General features: G+C 27.7%; 2 protein-coding genes and 1 non-coding gene across 12 annotated transcripts; all 3 read left to right on the top strand.

The window, feature by feature from the left end:
- Positions 1-786: 786 nt before the first annotated feature.
- On the top strand, positions 787-8,389 carry LOC117239080 (importin-5). The gene is made up of 14 exons (XM_033504356.1): positions 787-932; positions 1,937-2,086; positions 2,947-3,173; positions 3,262-3,358; positions 3,690-4,255; positions 4,571-4,679; positions 4,987-5,286; positions 5,363-5,545; positions 5,656-5,782; positions 5,890-6,252; positions 6,340-6,593; positions 6,671-7,191; positions 7,277-7,496; positions 7,588-8,389. Exons 1-14 carry the CDS (start codon positions 852-854, stop codon positions 7,681-7,683), a joined length of 3,294 nt encoding a protein of 1,097 aa, XP_033360247.1. The 5' UTR covers positions 787-851; the 3' UTR covers positions 7,684-8,389.
- On the top strand, positions 3,426-3,553 carry LOC117239195. Its single transcript, XR_004494383.1, has one exon.
- Positions 8,390-10,890: 2,501 nt separating the features above from the next.
- On the top strand, positions 10,891-16,700 carry LOC117239194 (choline-phosphate cytidylyltransferase A-like). Of its 10 annotated transcripts, none has more exons than XM_033504612.1 (11): positions 10,891-11,068; positions 12,184-12,401; positions 12,771-12,915; positions 13,657-13,764; positions 14,075-14,183; positions 14,273-14,389; positions 14,470-14,633; positions 14,700-14,921; positions 14,996-15,163; positions 15,508-15,629; positions 16,001-16,700. In XM_033504612.1, exons 3-11 carry the CDS (start codon positions 12,805-12,807, stop codon positions 16,101-16,103), a joined length of 1,224 nt encoding a protein of 407 aa, XP_033360503.1. In that variant the 5' UTR covers positions 10,891-11,068; positions 12,184-12,401; positions 12,771-12,804; the 3' UTR covers positions 16,104-16,700. The 10 variants fall into 10 exon arrangements, 9 of the variants coding, with proteins under 9 accessions (XP_033360503.1, XP_033360502.1, XP_033360506.1 ...); XR_004494382.1 differs by lacking the exon at positions 10,891-11,068 and adding an exon at positions 11,688-11,939 and having other exon boundaries at positions 15,508-15,739; XM_033504607.1 differs by lacking the exon at positions 10,891-11,068 and adding an exon at positions 11,691-11,939 and having other exon boundaries at positions 12,194-12,401.
- Positions 16,701-19,041: the final 2,341 nt, after the last annotated feature.

Below are 19,041 nucleotides of genomic sequence, written 5' to 3'. Positions count from 1 at the left end.
AGAATACCGAGATAATTTTATGAACGATGTACTTCCTCTAAAAACGTATATAAAAGACATATAACACGATAGATGCTAATAATTTGTTAAAAAAATACATTTCTTGTTGAATGTCCTGCAATCTTTCACGAAATCTGATCTGTTACACATTATACAAAATATTAAACTTGTTCTTACCTTCACGTTATTTTTCTCTCCTCTTAAATCGACCTAATTGCATAAATGTTTGCAAAATTTGCAAACAGTTTCGTTATTACACGAAAGTAGATACCAGTAGGCAATTATCTCGTATCAAAAATTGTATGACCTGTTTTCTAAAAAAAAAAGGTTTTATCACATTAGTTATTAGAATAAAGAAATAAAAATAAATTCATCCTAATGAACTTTATACGTATTGCAACATTTTAGTTCCGTATTTATTTTTTTCTATTTTGTTATAATAGTATATTTCTTTTCTTGACTTACTTGACACGAAAACATCTATTGAACAAAATAACTTAATTGTACAATATCTTAATTTGTACATCACATTTCTATCGTTAGGATATCCAATGTAAATAATGTACAATGTAAAATATTATTTAATGTTTTACATAGAAATTTTGTAAATACTCTGAAATCATGATTTTAAATTCAATTTAGTAATATTTTCAAACAATCAAAATTCATTCTTTTCTAAAAGAACTGATTCTAGTGACATAAAATCTAGTTAGCCATAGTATCTTCAATTAGAAAAAAAATGGTGAAGTTGGCAGCAAACATTTGGGAATATTTTAGTAATTTAGTTTGGTAACATTAATTGACGATCAACTCTTACGAGTGTGCGCTGTAACTTCATTCGTTCGGCGACAATGGCGGCAGACCTTGATCAGCTTCAACAGCTTTTAAACACACTTCTTAGCACGGATAATGATACCAGAAAGCAAGCAGAGGTGCGTATATACTTCCTAATTTTCATACGCGTATTTTACGTATATCAATTTGCCGAAAAACGTAAATACTAGAAAACGGGATACTTCGTTTCTCGAGCACGTTGCCAACGTGTTGTCAGAATCTGCATGTGGATGCAGTTCGATGGTCATTGCTGTTAAATCACTGTTTTATTTTGGATTTTATTATAAAATACTTTTATGTAGCATTAATACAAACAGTTGCGTGGTAGATACGATTAGTAACTGTAGTGAATACTGACAAGTGTTTAGAACAACCTAATAAAATCCAAAATGGTGTCGCGCGGTAGCATGCACCCCTCGAACCTTTTACGTAGGTCCGTGTCACTTTCAACGTGATACGAATGCACGTTTTAACCAAAGTTTTTTACGATTTTTCACAATGTTTATATAATTTTGTTATAATACTAGGAAACAAAACAGTCTAATTTGAAACTAAATAACATGTAACATATAGCTCAATTACCTAGAAGGATTCATAATTTCTATATTTCGCTTTCCCGCCTACACGCGTTCATTTTCTACTGGAATTCCGGCATTTCTGGACCTGTTTGAATCATGAAGAAATACCTTCTTTCAGACGAACGTTTTTAATCTTTCATGCATTTATAGCTATATTAAGATAGTTACTAAAAGTAAATTATAATATTTCCAATTTTCTTATTGTGTATTTAGCACACGTGTATATAGTAGAACATTAAAAAAACGTGTCATTATCAGGCGCCATGTGCTTCTTTTTCTTTAAAGTTTTTTTCTTGGTAATTATTAACTATTAACGTATATAGCATAGGTCACTAAATAACTACCGTAATTTCTCATTAACATTAAGTTATAAATGCAGCAGTAATTATTAAACATGAATGAATATTTTATTAATATAATAAGTTATCTTTTCCTTTTTAAAGCCGAAAAGTCTATTTGTGACAAATTAGATTATGTAATAAATGTGTATACATACCTATATGTATATATATTTCATATTATAGGAGGCATACAACAACCTCCCAGTGGATAGTAAGGTGACATTTCTTTTAAGCTCCTTGTGCAATGCCACCCTTACAGAAGAAATGCGTGCTATGGCTGCCGTCTTGCTACGTCGACTATTTGCTTCTGAATTTATGGATTTTTATCCTAAAGTAATTATGCCTTTCTTGTATTTATTTTAAATAGAATATTTATTTTTTGTGAAAATGGAAGAAGGCTTGTTACATTTGAAACAAAATTTTTTTATTTGGAATAAATACATTTTTTACATTTTTATATGAATGTATGAGATATTGTTCTACTCTTACTACTATCACATATAGCAAATTGTTGACTAAAATAATTTCTAATCATATAATACTTTCTGTAGTTTATGCCAGCAACTACTGCCAATGATAAAGTGACCTATTGTATGTCATGAACTATAAACCTATTTCACTTATTAAATCGATATTATTTGTATAAAATATAATATATATATACATATATATATTATATATATTATATATATAATGGAGCATTTAACAAGTACTAAACAGAATGTGTTAAAAGTACCTAATAAAATAATTTTTAGATGTTTACTACATGTATATAAAACTTGAAAAATATAGTTTAAATAAAACAATACAGCCTTAAAATATCTTATAACTTTTAAGTTCTAGTTCTCCTAACGAAAGATATTGAAGTTTCTATGTATGTCTTTCAGGTTTAATCTATGTTTGTTTGAATAAATGTTCCAACAACTTATCAAAATTGATACATTGATTTGCATAAAATATTTCCATTGCTAGGACATAGATTAAATTTAAAACATCAAATAACAGACAATTCATAATATTAGCTTTAAACTTATTATTATAATAAACATCAGAAATATTTTGCATGAAGTATTCCAATAAGTAGTTACACACATGTCATATAGTATACAATTTACTTTTCATAATGTATATAACATCAGCGTCTTTGTGTACTTGTGGAAATACAGTTGTTATATAGATATATTTTTGCCTAGATTCCACCAGAAGCACAAGCTCAATTAAGAGAGCAAATTTTATTATCTGTTCAAAGTGAACAGACGGAGACTATTCGACGTAAAGTTTGTGAAGTTGCAGCTGAAGTTGCACGAAATTTAATTGATGAAGATGGTAATAATCAGTGGCCAGAATTTCTGCAGTTCCTATTCCAATGTGCAAATAGTCCTGTACCAGCATTGAAAGAAAATGCTCTTCGAATGTTCACGTAAGTTTATCGTATTTGTACTGTAAAAATAATGCCATTTTAGATTATAATTTGTATAATATAAATCATACATATTTCAAATATATAGATCCGTCCCTGGTGTATTTGGAAATCAACAAGCTAATTACCTTGATCTTATTAAACAAATGTTGCAGCAATCTATCATGGACTCTGCAAATTATGAGGTAATGTAAAACATATTTTTTTTCTGCATGTAAATGTAAATTCATTTTATATTTTCAACATTTCATATGGAAGAATGATACACAGGATACAAATAGCTAAGTTCCTCGTCATAGTTTCTTCCTATAAGAAGATTGCCTTCTGATGACTGTAACTTGTTAAGTTTTAATTTACAGACAGATACGGGGCATACAAAAATTAACTGAAATTTTGTTTACTCTATATTATCTGTATCATTTTTTATTAATTCATATGTTATTACATAGAATCACAATATCTTTTATTTCATAAATTTTATTTCAATGGTATAATAACCAATGATATTTACTATAGGTCAGATTTCAAGCAGTAAGAGCAATTGGAGCCTTTATCGTTCTTCATGATAAAGAAGACAATATACAGAATCATTTCTCAGAACTACTACCAGCAATTGTACAAGTAATTGCTCAATCGGTAGAAAAACAAACAGATGATGCTCTTTTAAAAGTTTTGATCGATTTAGCGGAATCAACACCCAAATTTTTGAGATTACAATTAGAGACTATAATGGAAATGTGTATGAAAATATTTTCAAATGATGATATGATTGATTCATGGAGACAATTAGCATTGGAAGTATTAGTTACACTTGCAGAAACTGCTCCTGCAATGGTACGTAAAGTTGGTGGAAAATATATTGCATCTCTAGTACCATTGGTGCTAAAAATGATGACAGATATACAAGAAGATGAAAAATGGAGTTTTTCGGATGAAATTGTTGAAGATGACAATGACAGTAATAATGTCGTTGCTGAAAGTGCTTTAGACAGATTAGCATGTGGTTTAGGTGGTAAAACTATGTTACCACAAATTGTACAGAATATTCCGTCAATGTTAAATAACAGTGACTGGAAGTACAGGTAAATATTTTAAAAATATTTTGATTTAATTTCAATACTTGTAATTATCACAGAATAGTCAGCAATTGTGTATTTCGTGCATATAATTGCGTTACATCTGTGATAGAGTAATCATCGGGATTATTCTCAATTTTGTCTATCGTTTTGATATATGAAGTTCGAGATTCTCGATGGGTGTTCTTAAATAAGAGAGTTGATAGTAATATCTCAATATTACTGTCATAGGCATGGAACAAACATTTATATTTTCGAAAATCTACTAAGTATAGCTTATGAAATTATAGTAATAAATGTTACCAAAAATTTATTTCGTAGGCATGCTGCTCTTATGGCAATATCAGCTGTTGGTGAAGGTTGTCATAAACAAATGGAAGTAATATTACCTCAAATCATGGATGGAGTTATACAATATTTACAAGATCCTGTAAGTTTGATCATAATGAAATCCTTTTTAAACGCCATGAATCGAGTCAGCAGTTATATTTAGGACATAAATATAATAGCGTTACGTTCATGGTAGAGTACAACGAAGGATTTGGTATTTATACATTGTCGTTCTGACAGTATGTTTATTAATATACTTCCTTCGAAGTTCTCGGGAGAGAGTTGGTTATTTATTATTAAATAACCATAGTCATGGAACACACACTCCATATGTAATACGTATACATCATGTTTATCTATTGCACGAGATCACCCTTTCTTGTTTATTGATTACATACTTTTTCTAGCATCCTCGTGTAAGATACGCAGCTTGTAATGCAGTAGGTCAAATGTCAACTGATTTTGCACCTGTATTCGAAAAAAAATTTCATGACAAAGTCATTCCTGGATTATTAATGGTGTTGGATGATAATGCGAATCCAAGAGTTCAGGCTCATGCCGGTGCAGCCCTCGTAAACTTCAGTGAAGATTGCCCAAAAAATATATTAACACCATATTTAGATGCTATTATGGCTAAATTGGAGTCGATTCTTACTGCTAAATTTCAAGAGTTAGTTGAGAAAGGCACTAAACTTGTCCTTGAACAAGTAAGCATATTGATTATATATAATCAAATTAGAATAGTGCATGTATAATTGTAAACTATTATTATTTTCCTTATAGGTAGTTACAACTATAGCATCTGTTGCTGATACATGTGAAGAACAGTTTGTAACATATTATGATAGATTAATGCCATGTCTAAAATACATTATTCAAAATGCTAATCAACAAGAACATAAAATGTTACGTGGTAAAACCATTGAATGTGTGAGTCTTATAGGACTTGCAGTAGGACCTGAAAAGGTATAATAAATATGATATAATATTAAATCTATTGACAAATTATAATAAAATATTTTAATGTTACTTTTTTATAAAATTGTTATATAACTAAACCTTTTATGGTTTTATAGTTTATTGCAGACGCTAGTGAAGTTATGGATATGTTATTAAAAACGCACTCAGAAGGAGATCTTCCAGATGATGATCCACAAACTAGTTATTTAATATCTGCATGGGCTCGAATTTGCAAAATTCTTGGTATGAAGTTTAAGCTTTTATATTTTATTAAACTTCTATCTGAACTGGTAAAATGTTGATCTTAGTATGTTAAGATATATTTAAATAGTAAAAATTAATTTCTTTAGGTAAACAATTTGAGCAATATTTACCATTGGTAATGGGTCCAGTTTTACGTACAGCAGCTATGAAACCAGAAGTAGCTGTACTAGATAACGAAGATATGGAAGGTCTAGAAGATGTTGATTGGGAATTCATCTCTCTTGGTGAACAACAAAACTTCGGAATTAAAACTGCTGGCTTAGAAGACAAAGCTTCCGCCTGCGAAATGTTAGTTTGCTATGCACGTGAATTAAAGGAAGGTTTTGCAGATTATGCAGAGGAAGTAGTACGACTAATGGTTCCTCTGTTGAAATTTTATTTTCATGATGGTGTTCGAACAGCAGCTGCTGCAAGTTTACCATATCTTCTAGATTGTGCAAAAATAAAAGGTTAATTAATAATTGTCCAAAATAATTAATTGCTCACATTATAATTCATTCTTTGTATTATAACTACGAGTAATAACTGAATTACAGGTCCACAATATCTTGAAGGGATGTGGGCGTATATCTGTCCCGACCTCTTGAAAGCAATTGATACAGAACCTGAACCTGAAGTTCTGCTAGAAATATTATATTCGTTGGCTAAATGTATCGAAACCCTCGGTGCCGGTTGTTTAGGAGCACAACCCATGGCTGAATTGTTACGTATATTAGATAAATTACTTAATAAACATTTTGAAAGAGCAGTAGCTAGATTGGAGAAACGTAAAGATGAAGATTACGATGAAGTAAGGCTTTGTATAAAGATTTAATATAAAATTTAACTGTTGATGTCAATAGCTTGAAGTTTATATTCACATTATAGGTTGTTGAAGAACAGCTTGCTGATGAAGACAGTGAAGATGTATATACTCTAAGCAAAATAGCAGACATTTTACACGCATTGTTTACTACTCATACGTCATCATTCTTCCCTTACTTTGATCAAATTTGTGGACATTTTGTTAAATTGTTAAGCCCCGAAAGACCTTGGTCAGATCATCAATGGGCTTTATGTGTATTTGACGATATAATAGAATTTGCCGGACCCGAATGTGCAAAATATCAAGAATACTTCTTACGACCAATGATACAATACGTATCCGATAAATCAGCAGAAGTAAGACAAGCAGCAGCTTATGGTTGTGGCATTTTAGGGCAGTACGGAGGAGAAGCGTTCGCTCAAGCATGCGCAGAGGCTTTGCCTAGGTTAATGGATGTTATAAACGATCCAGAATCAAGATCACCTGAAAATGTCAATCCTACTGAAAATGCTATATCTGCAGTTACAAAAATTCTTAAATATAATAATAAAGCAATCAATGTTGACGAAATACTACCTTATTGGTAAGGTTTTGATTTTCATATGATAATTTATAAATATTACGCGTAATTAATCAAATATTTCTAAATCTCTTATGTATCACTACAGGGTCTCTTGGCTACCAGTGGTAGAAGACAGAGATGAAGCACCCCATGTTTATGGATATTTATGTGATTTAATCGAAGCAAACCATGTAATAGTTTTAGGACCAAATAATGCAAACTTACCTCGGTTAATAAGTTTCTTTGCAGAAGCATTTTGCCAAAATGTTGTATCGACAGATAATCCTGTTATGGGTAGAATTCTTAGTATTGTTAGGCAAATACAGGTATAAGCAAATGCAACATGAAGAATATTATACAAGATACATTTTTTAATGTAACATATTTACATTCTAAAAAATCTATTTTTTGTTTCAGAACAACGAGTCTATGTTCCAGGCATGCATAAATGCATTAACTGCAGATCAACAACAAGCATTGCATGAGGCACTTCGTGCACAGCCTACTAATTAGCCATTTGCTTTTATTCTCCAACCATAACACTTTAATATAAAACAAAACAAAACGAAAAACACACAGACATTTGCTTTAATAAAGTTTGTGGAGAAATCACAGATTTTAGGTAGCTACATTATACCTATGGAACAATTTCGCCAGCCTAATTATGAAGAAAAACAATTGTATGTAACTATTTGATATAACTCATATATTTGTTGACTGTATTTCACTAGTAAATACAATAGTTTCTACTACAATAATTTCGTACTATTTGGAATTATTGCAAATTACATACAAGAAAACTTGTACTTGTTATTACTTGATAAAGTGTGATACATTACATATAAATCTAACAATATAAAATTCATTAAATCACACAAGTGAGTTCGCACTGACGAAACTTTTTATATTAATTATCTTTGTTTACTTCATAAAAATAACACAAGTAACAAACGGATATGAATTTATTTTTAATATAAAAAGATTAAAACAAAATTACATTTCCCGCCATTGCGAGCCGAACGATGCTAAAATCTTTTTCTCTGTTTTTTTTTGCTTTTATTCTTTTTCTTAATGCTTTGTAAATTGCATAGTATCTGTAATCATTAACTCCATTTTTATTCTACGAGTATCGAAAAATTAACACTTTTGTCATTGCGATCTCTTCGTCCCAATTATTCTCGTTCTGAAACTACTTTTTTGGCAGAATAATAAAAATGCGAAAAATAGACTGGAAAAACACCAACTCATTGCCATCAAATGATGGCGTAATATATTGTGATTTAGGTATTTTTATTATTAAATTTAGGTACAGTAAATGTTATTTAATAATGATATCGATAATATTACAGCGTTGAAGTTATACGGAACTGTATACGAATGCCTTTAAATGAAACGTAATGAACTGCTTTAAGATGTTTTATGTTTTAGTATAATAAATTATTTGCTAAATTCTAATTCAATGGATTGTATTAGAATGATAAATTTTAATAAATTTAAATAAGTTTTAGTTTAACATAAAACATATTTGATCTTGTAACTTTACAGCTAATTTACATTGATTTGTTACGCTTATTTAGCTGTAATTTTACAGTTTATTATCGCATCATTTAGAAATAAAAGATGACGATGAAATCAAGACATATTACTAAAGTAAGTTCAAAGGAATGAACGCTGGGCATTACGTTTCTTTCGGTTATTGTGTAATAACAATGTGAATTAAGAACAGTGGTGTAAAAAAAAAAAAGAAAAAAAATGATTGAGTGGAGTAATGTTACAATTTCCTGTTCTCGTTGCTATTTATTTGTACACAATAATTGTCATGGTATTTACTATTGCATGCAGATTTGCAATGGAAAATATATTCCAAGTAAAATCTGCGACTAGTTTCAACAAAATTCCTCCAAAATTTCTTTTATTACGGTATATAAGAGAATAGAATGGTCGAACATTTATTTGTATACATACATATATATATATATATATATATATATATATATATATATATATATATATCAAAGTATATGAATATTAAAACTAAGTACGCAAAGTTGAATTACGTAAATGTAATTATTGATGATTGGTAGGCACTGCCTTATTAATTATTTCATGAAGACCAACGTAAAGATCTTGTGAAATAGATACAAGCAATGTGCGATTGTAAACATTTCATTAAGAATTATTGAAGGACTGTTTATGCGACATATTGTGACAAAAAAAATGTGGAAGCAAAATCGGTATGAAAAAAGTAAAATTATAATTCTTATAATTATATAGAGATTATTTTAAAGTTATTATTCATTAAAATAAATCTCAGCTTTTTAATTGATTGTTTTGCTTTACCTTTCAAATCATGTATTTTATAAGAAATAGAAATGAAATTTTTACAATGTGAAAAATAATATTGTGTGAAAATAAATCGTAAATGATAATCATCATTACATTACATTACATTTGTTTTATGTTAACAGAAAAAAACATAATCAAATCATTGCCTAAATTTTATACATATATAATTTATACTCTAAAATATAAGATTATTATTAGCAATATAAAAAATCAAATTTAAATCTAGATACGTATTATATAATATCATACATAGAAATGAAAACGGTGATAACGTTAATTTATTTTCATTAAAAAATATCTATTTAATTAAATACCTTTCTGTTTATATATAAATGTACTAGAAGTAAATAAACAAAATATATTCCATGTTTTTTTATATGAAACATTTTATTATATGGTATTTAATAATTATTATGATACATATATAAAGCTAAACGAAAACTTCAAATATGTCTTTGGAAATTACTTCGGACGTAAAATAATCAAATGTAAGTAATACATATATATATATATGATCTAATTACTGAGTAATTTTCCCTTACGATTTTATCAGAATTTAGATACTACGTCTATTACTTCAATCTCTTCCAAATATTTCATCTACAATGTTCCGCTTATGTAATAAATCACTCATAAATAGTATTTGAGTGACAAAATTTTTCAGGGCTGATATATTTCGACTGATGTTATATATTGGACATGTTATAAACATTGCATGACAGAAAATTTTATTAAATTCAATAACTAAAAAATTAGGAGTTTATAAAATACATGCGATAATGATAAATACAATTAAATCTTTAATTTTTTGATTACATTACGCAAAAGTTTTGTACATACGTATGTAAAACAATTATCATTATATATGTATATACTATATACGTATATGAATCAATCATTACTATATAAAGAAACATTAGACTATGAAATAAAACGAAGGGAACAGAATATTATTTTTAAATATTTGATTTTATCAAAAAATAAACGATGAATACAATGAATTTACAACAAATTTATTCATTATTCGATACGTGGAAATTTTCGTTATTTTAATTTGTATCATTTACATATGTGTTCATGAACTATATATTTACATATGTATAATATAAATAAACATTTCAGTTATAAGATATCAATTCAAAATTATAACTTTTTAAATTATCCTACAAAATACATATAACTTAATTCGTAATAACTAATTATCTCGTATCGTAATAATATACTAATTTAATATTATGTTCATAGATATGTATTAAAACAATTAAATTTGTCGGAAATAATTGTATAGAATTGGAAATGTATTTGTACTCATGTGATAATAAGAGTATGATTGTATGACGTTGTGATCATCCGATATTACGTCACCGTTATTCTCCTTTCATTTTCATACCGGCGTTCATTCTATCGTCAAACACGTTCGGTGCACATTTATGCATTACAAGTGATATATTTATTGTGTGAAACTGAATTCTAATTGATCGTGTTCTAAAAATTTATAATTATCAATTACTTCCTCTGGCAGTCGAGAAGTGTATAGTATCATTTTGAAAACGTATGTTTATAAAATAAAATGCGAATTATGTCTTCTATTTCTAGACCATATTTTGCGCGCATTTAAAAAAAATATTTTGTTAAATATTTATTCTTCATACTTCTTCATAACGTGATGATTATATACACGGAATGTCGATAATCCCAATCAAGTAATCAAAATTAATCAATCATAATAATATATTACAATACAATATTAATATCGACATTATATAATATTTAACAAACTAAATTGTTTTAGTCGAGAATTAATTTTTCCAGTAATACTACTTAGTATTAATGAAACCTAATCAATCTTAATAATTAGATTTAAGAATATTTGATTTTTAGAAATTTGATGTACAACTTTTACGTTCGCGACAAAGATAAAAATAAAAAAGAATTCCGGTTGAAAATAATCTAGAGCATAAATTTTCATGGTTTTATTTTCGGTAATCGTGGAAACTAGATTTAAATAAAGATATTGGTACGGCTTCTTGTCCTCGTTCGTAATTCCCGTACTCTCTATTCTCTATATAGAACTCACGCACGCACAAATACCATCTCGTTTATACTTAGGGTTCATAGTACTGTTATACCGCCCCTGATTGCATACTGAAACGCATGCAATGCGCAGAGTATCCACAAGTATCGTGGCCAGCGTTTGCTGCGTTAGCCATTTAGTAGTACATGGCACTAGCATAGAATGTGAAATTTCTCTAAATATTTTTACAAATTTGTTTCTTAAATTTTGCTGTAAAAGTTACACGGAGAAACCTAACAGACCTTACGAGTTTATTAAATTTTTGGCGGAACTCTTCGATTTTTCGTCATATCCTATTCCTTATTGTATTAGTCTACCATCGTGTGTACAGAAATTAGGGCGTGAAGAGGTTCGTTCGTTCAATTGGAATTTACAAAAGTTTAAAAAGAGAATACATGATAAGATAGACAGTATACATAACGATGAATTCTAGAAAGTCCAATGAATAAGTTACTTATTTCTACACGATTATCATATGATTAAATTGTTAATTACGCTATAAATATTGTATTTTTGATTCGTTGTTTCTGGTTATATTTTGTTTTCTGTATTCTCCTTTTTTAACCTTTAAACACAGTTTAGCAACATGCTAGTGCTTTACAGGCATTAAACCTATACTTCTAAAATTTTCTTAAATAATAATATGAAATAACATCGAACATGACTAGCTCAGAAATAATTCGGCACACCTCTAATTATTCCTTGGAGATTATACGAGTATTCATGAATATTTTATAAACATAGTGATTTGTAATCTAAAGTTATAGTAATGGTATTGACCAATAATTTTAATGTAACTAATGAAAACCAGGTAAACTTTTGTCAATTTCTGTGTAGATTATTAACTCATATCTATAAATTAATATTATTAAAAATACAGTAGTGCTTATGAAAGTGAATTCGAATAGTGCTATTTTTAATTTTGATATTACAGTTTTACAAAGTATTATCAGAAGTATGTGCAAATATATTTTTATTTAGTTCAGATAGAATATTAATGTACATACGATTCTGTGACTTTTGTTAAAGTTCATACTTATCTTTTGTTACACACAGATGTAAAATATAACATATATCATTTATGTAACATTTTACATCACTAATGGCAATAATAAGATGTACACGTGATCTATTTATTAACAATAGGATCATTAAAAATTGGCATATTTCTGTTCAATAGGTTTTGTATGGACTTAACACTGAAAGAATAAAAAATGTCTAGAAAGCGTGCCAGAGAAGAAACTATGTTGAATTCTACAACTTATTTAAATATTCAAAATGGAGAGGATGCATCTTGCTCCAAGAAAGATTCGCCTGTTTATCCTGTAAGTACTACTTAATTTTTATAATTACTTATAATCAAAATTTATTGAAAGTGTACTTGTTCAATAAGGAAGATACAATCTGTTTGTACTACGTTATCATTTAATTGGTATTTTACCGATTTAATATAATGTTTATTATATTCAAGATTTTATATTAATATATATATATATATATATATATATATATTTATATATATATATATATATATATATATATATATATGAAATACATATCTCATATACCTATGTGCTAGTTACACATGTACATGCGAATAAAGTTTACATACAAATTCTGCTGGGGCTATGGGATTATCTTTAATCATGAAGAGATAATATAGAAGCAAAAATTATTTATGATAATGGTATGACATTATGCAAGATCATAAGCATATCTATCTTAATATAATACCATGAATACTTGATTATTTAAATAGTCTTATCGAAATACTTCATGAACAAGTATGTGAAGATAGGTTCTGAAACATATTCTCTGTACTGAAATATTTAGCAGACAGTATGTCAACATTAAATTCAATGCAAATCTATTTTTTTAATATATGAAAAAGTTTTATATATATTTTAAAAAGTATTTTAATCTCCTAATAGAAACATCAAGATCTTTAAAATAATCTGTATTTAAAGAAATTTAGCAGGTAGATTATACATATGTATACATATCTGACAAATAAATTCACTCGTATTGTTCTTTTATGGAAAATTTATTTTTCATAATATTAACAGCTAGTGACAATGACTTGGGGGACCAACAGGAATTCAAATAATGAGTCAGGTCAATTTTCGCTGAAAAAGTATAATAGCGAAATTTCTGTTTCCCACAAAGAACTTCCAGTGAGTCAAACATTTTTTTTTTTTTAATAATTTTTATGTTAATATATGTAATACAATTAAATTTTTATTTTTTATTTTGTTTCTAAAAATAAATACAAGTATTTTGTCTTCATTATTATTAAAATCAAACAAATTAAAGATCTATGATTAAGTAGGCTTTTGTTACTTATTATATTCAACTTTTCAAAAACGTAATTGAAATAATGTTTTTAATAAATTTCTATGAATTTTTCTATATCCCTTTTTTTGTTGTTTCATACCTCACTTTCATTTTTATTGTATAATTTACATTGTATTGAATTTATTGCAGTCAATTTGTAAGGAGGCTCCCTTTAGTGATGATCCAGAAGCACTTGCCGAAAGAAATGCATGTGATTATAATATTCGTATTACATTGAAAATGGCAAGAAGTAGTAAAGGTTAGTAGAAATGAATTAGATATTTGTGAAATTAGGTAATAGGAATTTTTTAATAATACATATAATGCTAATAATCTGTAATAATATAGCCCCTAGGAAAATCAGAGTCTATGCAGATGGTATTTATGACCTATTTCATCAAGGGCATGCACGACAACTTTTACAAGCAAAAAATATTTTCCCTAATGTGTATCTTATTGTGGGAGGTAAAGAAATAAATTTCAAAATTTTGAGATGTAACATGAACTTTGCATAACATTAATAAAAACAATTTTTATTATTTTAGTTTGTAATGATCAGTTAACACATAGTAAAAAGGGAAGGACAGTTATGACAGATGTTGAGAGATATGATGCAGTAAGACATTGTCGTTATGTAGATGAGGTGGTTAGGGATGCACCTTGGGAACTGGATGATGAATTTCTTACAAAACATAAAGTAAAATTAACTGTAAATTATTTTTTTAAAAACATGTTTGTCGAATGTTAAAATAGTTCAACATTTAACATTTTTCAGATTGACTTTGTTGCTCATGATGATATACCTTATATGACAGATGATAGTACAGATGTTTATGCAGGCCTGAAAGCTAAAGGTATGTTTGTGGCTACGCAAAGAACAGAAGGAGTATCAACGTCAGATATTGTTGCAAGAATAGTTAAAGATTATGACATTTATGTAAGAAGAAATCTTGCGCGAGGCTACAGTGCCAAAGAACTTAATGTTTCTTTTCTCAATGCAAGTATATATTTTTTAAACGCAATATCTTTTTTAAGCAATGATATTTCATCGAATAAGTTATATATTTACAGGAAAAGAAATTCCGCTTACAAAATAAGTTTGATGATTTAAAAGATAAAGGTAAACGGGTGATGGAGAATATTGGCGAAAAACGTATGGATATGATTAGCAAATGGGAAGAAAAGTCTCGAGACTTTATTGATGCTTTTCTACTCTTGTTTGGAAGAGAAGGTCGATTGGTGGGTAGTATTTATGGATTAATTATTTTGATAATTACTTTGTACTCAGTATTAATGATATACTGTGAGATATGCATTATAGAGTTATATCCATTATAAAAGAATAAATAATATTTAAATTAACTGATATATAATTACTCTTTTTAACCTAAATTGTTCATAAGGCTTTTTTCAATGCAGTATGTGCATAAGTATAGAGGAAAATATCTTCTTTGTACATTTGTAGTTTATATACAATGGTGTCATATATATGTATTTAATCTAATGTTTTTTGTTTATTCTTAGAATAAGAAACTACGAATCATACAAATTTTAATGAATTTCTAATTTCTTTCTTTTTGCAGTCAACGATTTGGAATGAAAGCAAAGGACGTTTGATGCAAGCATTATCTCCTCCTGCAAGCCCAAAAAGAGATGGTAGTCCGAATGGCAGTAATAGCAGCAATAATGATGAAGATCAGACAAGGTACATCACAGCATTCGAGTCAATTGACTAACATGCAACACCACTTCATTCTGTACTGCTTCTATATGAAAACCTTCAATACTTCACACCATCCATTTGCAGCATGTTATGTTAGTATATAATTTCACTGTTAAATACATTAGATAAATTTTAAGCAATAACACACAATTTAACCAATGCTTGTTGTAAAAAAATGTGTTTTACTTTCTTCCTTTTCTCTGTGTACATAATATATCTATAGTTCATAACTTGTCTGGTATTATCACAAATATTTTTTTTTTGAGTACGTGGTAAATATTAAATATGGAAATGTTATTTACTTAATGATTAATCCAAACTAATGTAATTAATTTATATGATTTATGTTGCAGTCCACCACCAAAAAAGACTGGCCGTTTTGAATATTCACAGAGTAACTATTATTTAAGCGATGATTACAGCGATGATGAAGAAGAAAATTTGCAATCCAAATGATAATCCTTTTTTTCAAAAACACATTCTTTATTTTGACCAAAAATATCGTGCAATGTCCCAAAAAATGTTTAAGAATATTTTATTGCGTCTATGTGATTTGAAGATATGGATTATAATATTATGCTTAATAGTATTTTTATGGTATGATTTCATACTATATACGATATAAAATTATCTGTTATAATGTTTTCATTCAATCCAGCCATGGATTATTATATATTAATTAAATTATATATATGCACGAATATTGAGAAATCATACAGATAACTTAAAACATTCGTTGCAACTATTCTTAAGAGTTTCGTTATTGTTGTATTATTAGTAAGTTCCTATATTCTGAACGATACTTCATCATTCATTTTGAGTTTCATGCTATATAAGAACTACTAACAGTTAAAAGACATATTTTCACCTCGTGCAAAAAAATATGTGGTTCAAATATTCTGTCAACAATTTTTAATAATTTTCAATTCTTTTGTTACTAATTTTATATAACATTTTTTATACATGTTACCTCATAATTAATTACTTATGTACTATACATTTGCAGTGAGTACCTTCGCTGTAATTAGTATTAAATCATATTTTTATTGAACATACTTAGTGTTGTTTATAAAAAGTTAGTCTATATGAAATTAATATTTATTTATATCATAAACCTTATATTATTAGTAGAATGCCAGTAAGAAAATATGAAGAAAATGAAGAACTTGAATATGAACTTAATTTGTTTGTAATTTGAATATGAACTTAATTAAGGGTATTAAAGAATTTGAATAGGATTATACAAATTCAAATATATTAATTTTATAAATAATTGTTCTTGTTTAATCAAAGAATATTTATAAAGAAAGATGCAAATCTGCAATTTATTTTTAATAGTAAATATGTAGTAAGATTTCGATAAAAATCAATGAATAAAAACTAATCAAAATGAATATAGGATTTTAATTTGAATAAGAATATACCACATAGAAATCATTTTGAAGATGGTGCTTTTATTTGGATATATCCAGATATAATAACCCTGGAATGGTACAACCACTTTTATATTTTTAAACCATAACGTAGTTTTATAATATTCTTATATTTATGAAATATTTGAATAAAATATTTTTTTAATATATAAATGAAATATATGATAAAGATATTTATTCTTATTTTCGGTATGTAGCATCCACAATAAAGTAATTTTTAACATGCAAATTAGGAAGTTTGTTAATAGCATATAGTTCCAGGGATAAAATATGTATTAGATGGATTTTAGATATAAATTTGAAATTTAACATGAAATGTATGAAAGATTTAAAAAACAAGAGATGTATATAAATTCGTATACATTTAAGCGCTTCTGTTTCTTAAAGAAGTACCAATCGTGCCTGAGTTTGACACCTTTTATTTAAATGCATATAAAATAGTACATCACAAGTATGTCATAGAAGATTTTTAAGTATGTTAAATGTTTGCTTCCCAATGTAACTGATGCATAAATTAGTAACATGTAATGATATGTGATAAGATGTAGCATACTTTCGATATCTTTTTTTAACGAATACATTCAAGAATGATTAGACACGCACAGTTTTACGATCGATAAAATGAATTTATGTAATTTCGACGGTTCATTTTAATTTTTTGAAACGAAAATCTAGTATCCACATTGACAGAAATTATATTTACTTAAATGAAGATGCAAGATGTAGTAATGTTCCATATTATTTCTATAACAGAAAAAGTAAAAGTTGTTCAATGAAACATTACAAGTTGTAAGTTAAATCGAATAATACTAATTAACTATATAATATATAATTGTAAGTTTTGTATATTAGTATATATATAGATTGCTATATTGTTTAAAAATTTGTCTGATTCCAGCACTTGTATTTTTCTTTTATCCTTTAATATAAATATGTCGCAATACTCTAATTCATGGAAAAGGTAATATACATGTTAATTATATATGTATAAATGTATATTACAATATAATGTATTTATATCTAGAATAGTAAAAGAGATAAATAAAAGATAATATTTTTTATCCACATGATGACATGCACATAGACACGATGATACAACGTATGAATGTGGAAGAGCGAAGAATTTCCATGAGAGATCCGTGTCAGGTGACAGTGAATTAAACGGAAGTTATCGATAGTAGGATTGATTATCTGATTCTTAGAATGCACGTGTAGATTGATATGCACGAGGCCACATAAAGATTTGGTATTGCATAAATGTGTGAATGAAGGTAGTTAATGGTAGGAAGAGGAAACTGAATCTAGCGACGGATATCATTATACTTTTATTTATTTTATTTTATTCTATTTTATTAACATGTTAACTACTTCGGCGAACATTGAGGGCGCACGTTTTAATACATTTCTTAGAATGATTTCATAAGATAAAATCAAAGAACTGAAAGATTATCAACAATGTGAATGATTTATATAACATTGTCAGAGAAAAGTGTGCAAATACAATATAACATTTTGCATAAATTATATGTTATGGTGCAATATATTTTAATCTATTGCGTATACTAGCGCAAAACATATGAAAATTGCGTGGTAGCACTATTTTACTATTACACAAAACTTTTACGTATTTTACGGAAAAAGGTACATGATCTCTGTCATCTTACTTACACGTACATATATATCATAAATGATAAAATGATAATAGGTCATTAATTGTATTGACTATTTTGTATTGTGTCGATCATTTTTTGTATGTTATTTCTTTGAATATTGCTTTTGAGTCGCTATAATTATAGTTAATCGTTATAGTTTTACTGTTTCAGAAGTTTAAACGCTTGAAAAATGGTAGCGTAAATTTGTCAATGCTACCATCCATTTGGAAAGAAATCTAATAATGCCATAATCTAAATTACTTTTAATTTTGCAATATTTTCTTTGTTAAATTGGAATTTATATTGCGC

This window comes from Bombus vosnesenskii, unplaced genomic scaffold (assembly GCF_011952255.1).
Source record: "Bombus vosnesenskii isolate JDL3184/JDL3185 unplaced genomic scaffold, Bvos_JDL3184-5_v1.1 scf7180000013883, whole genome shotgun sequence".
NCBI lineage: Eukaryota > Metazoa > Arthropoda > Insecta > Hymenoptera > Apidae > Bombus > Bombus vosnesenskii.
The sequence above is the reverse complement of the archived record's forward strand: the minus strand, read 5'-3'. Positions and strand labels throughout refer to the sequence as shown.

Coding starts and splice junctions, on each gene's coding strand:
- LOC117239194 (XM_033504611.1), top strand. CDS start 12,805: ATGTCTAGAAAGCGTGCCAGAGAAGAAACTATGTTGAATTCTACAACT. Junction 13,765..14,074: donor TTTCCCACAAAGAACTTCCA/GTGAGTCAAACA, acceptor AATTTATTGCAG/TCAATTTGTAAGGAGGCTCC. Junction 14,922..14,995: donor TTAATGTTTCTTTTCTCAAT/GCAAGTATATAT, acceptor ATATATTTACAG/GAAAAGAAATTCCGCTTACA.
- LOC117239080 (XM_033504356.1), top strand. CDS start 852: ATGGCGGCAGACCTTGATCAGCTTCAACAGCTTTTAAACACACTTCTT. Junction 933..1,936: donor ATACCAGAAAGCAAGCAGAG/GTGCGTATATAC, acceptor TTCATATTATAG/GAGGCATACAACAACCTCCC. Junction 3,174..3,261: donor AATGCTCTTCGAATGTTCAC/GTAAGTTTATCG, acceptor TCAAATATATAG/ATCCGTCCCTGGTGTATTTG.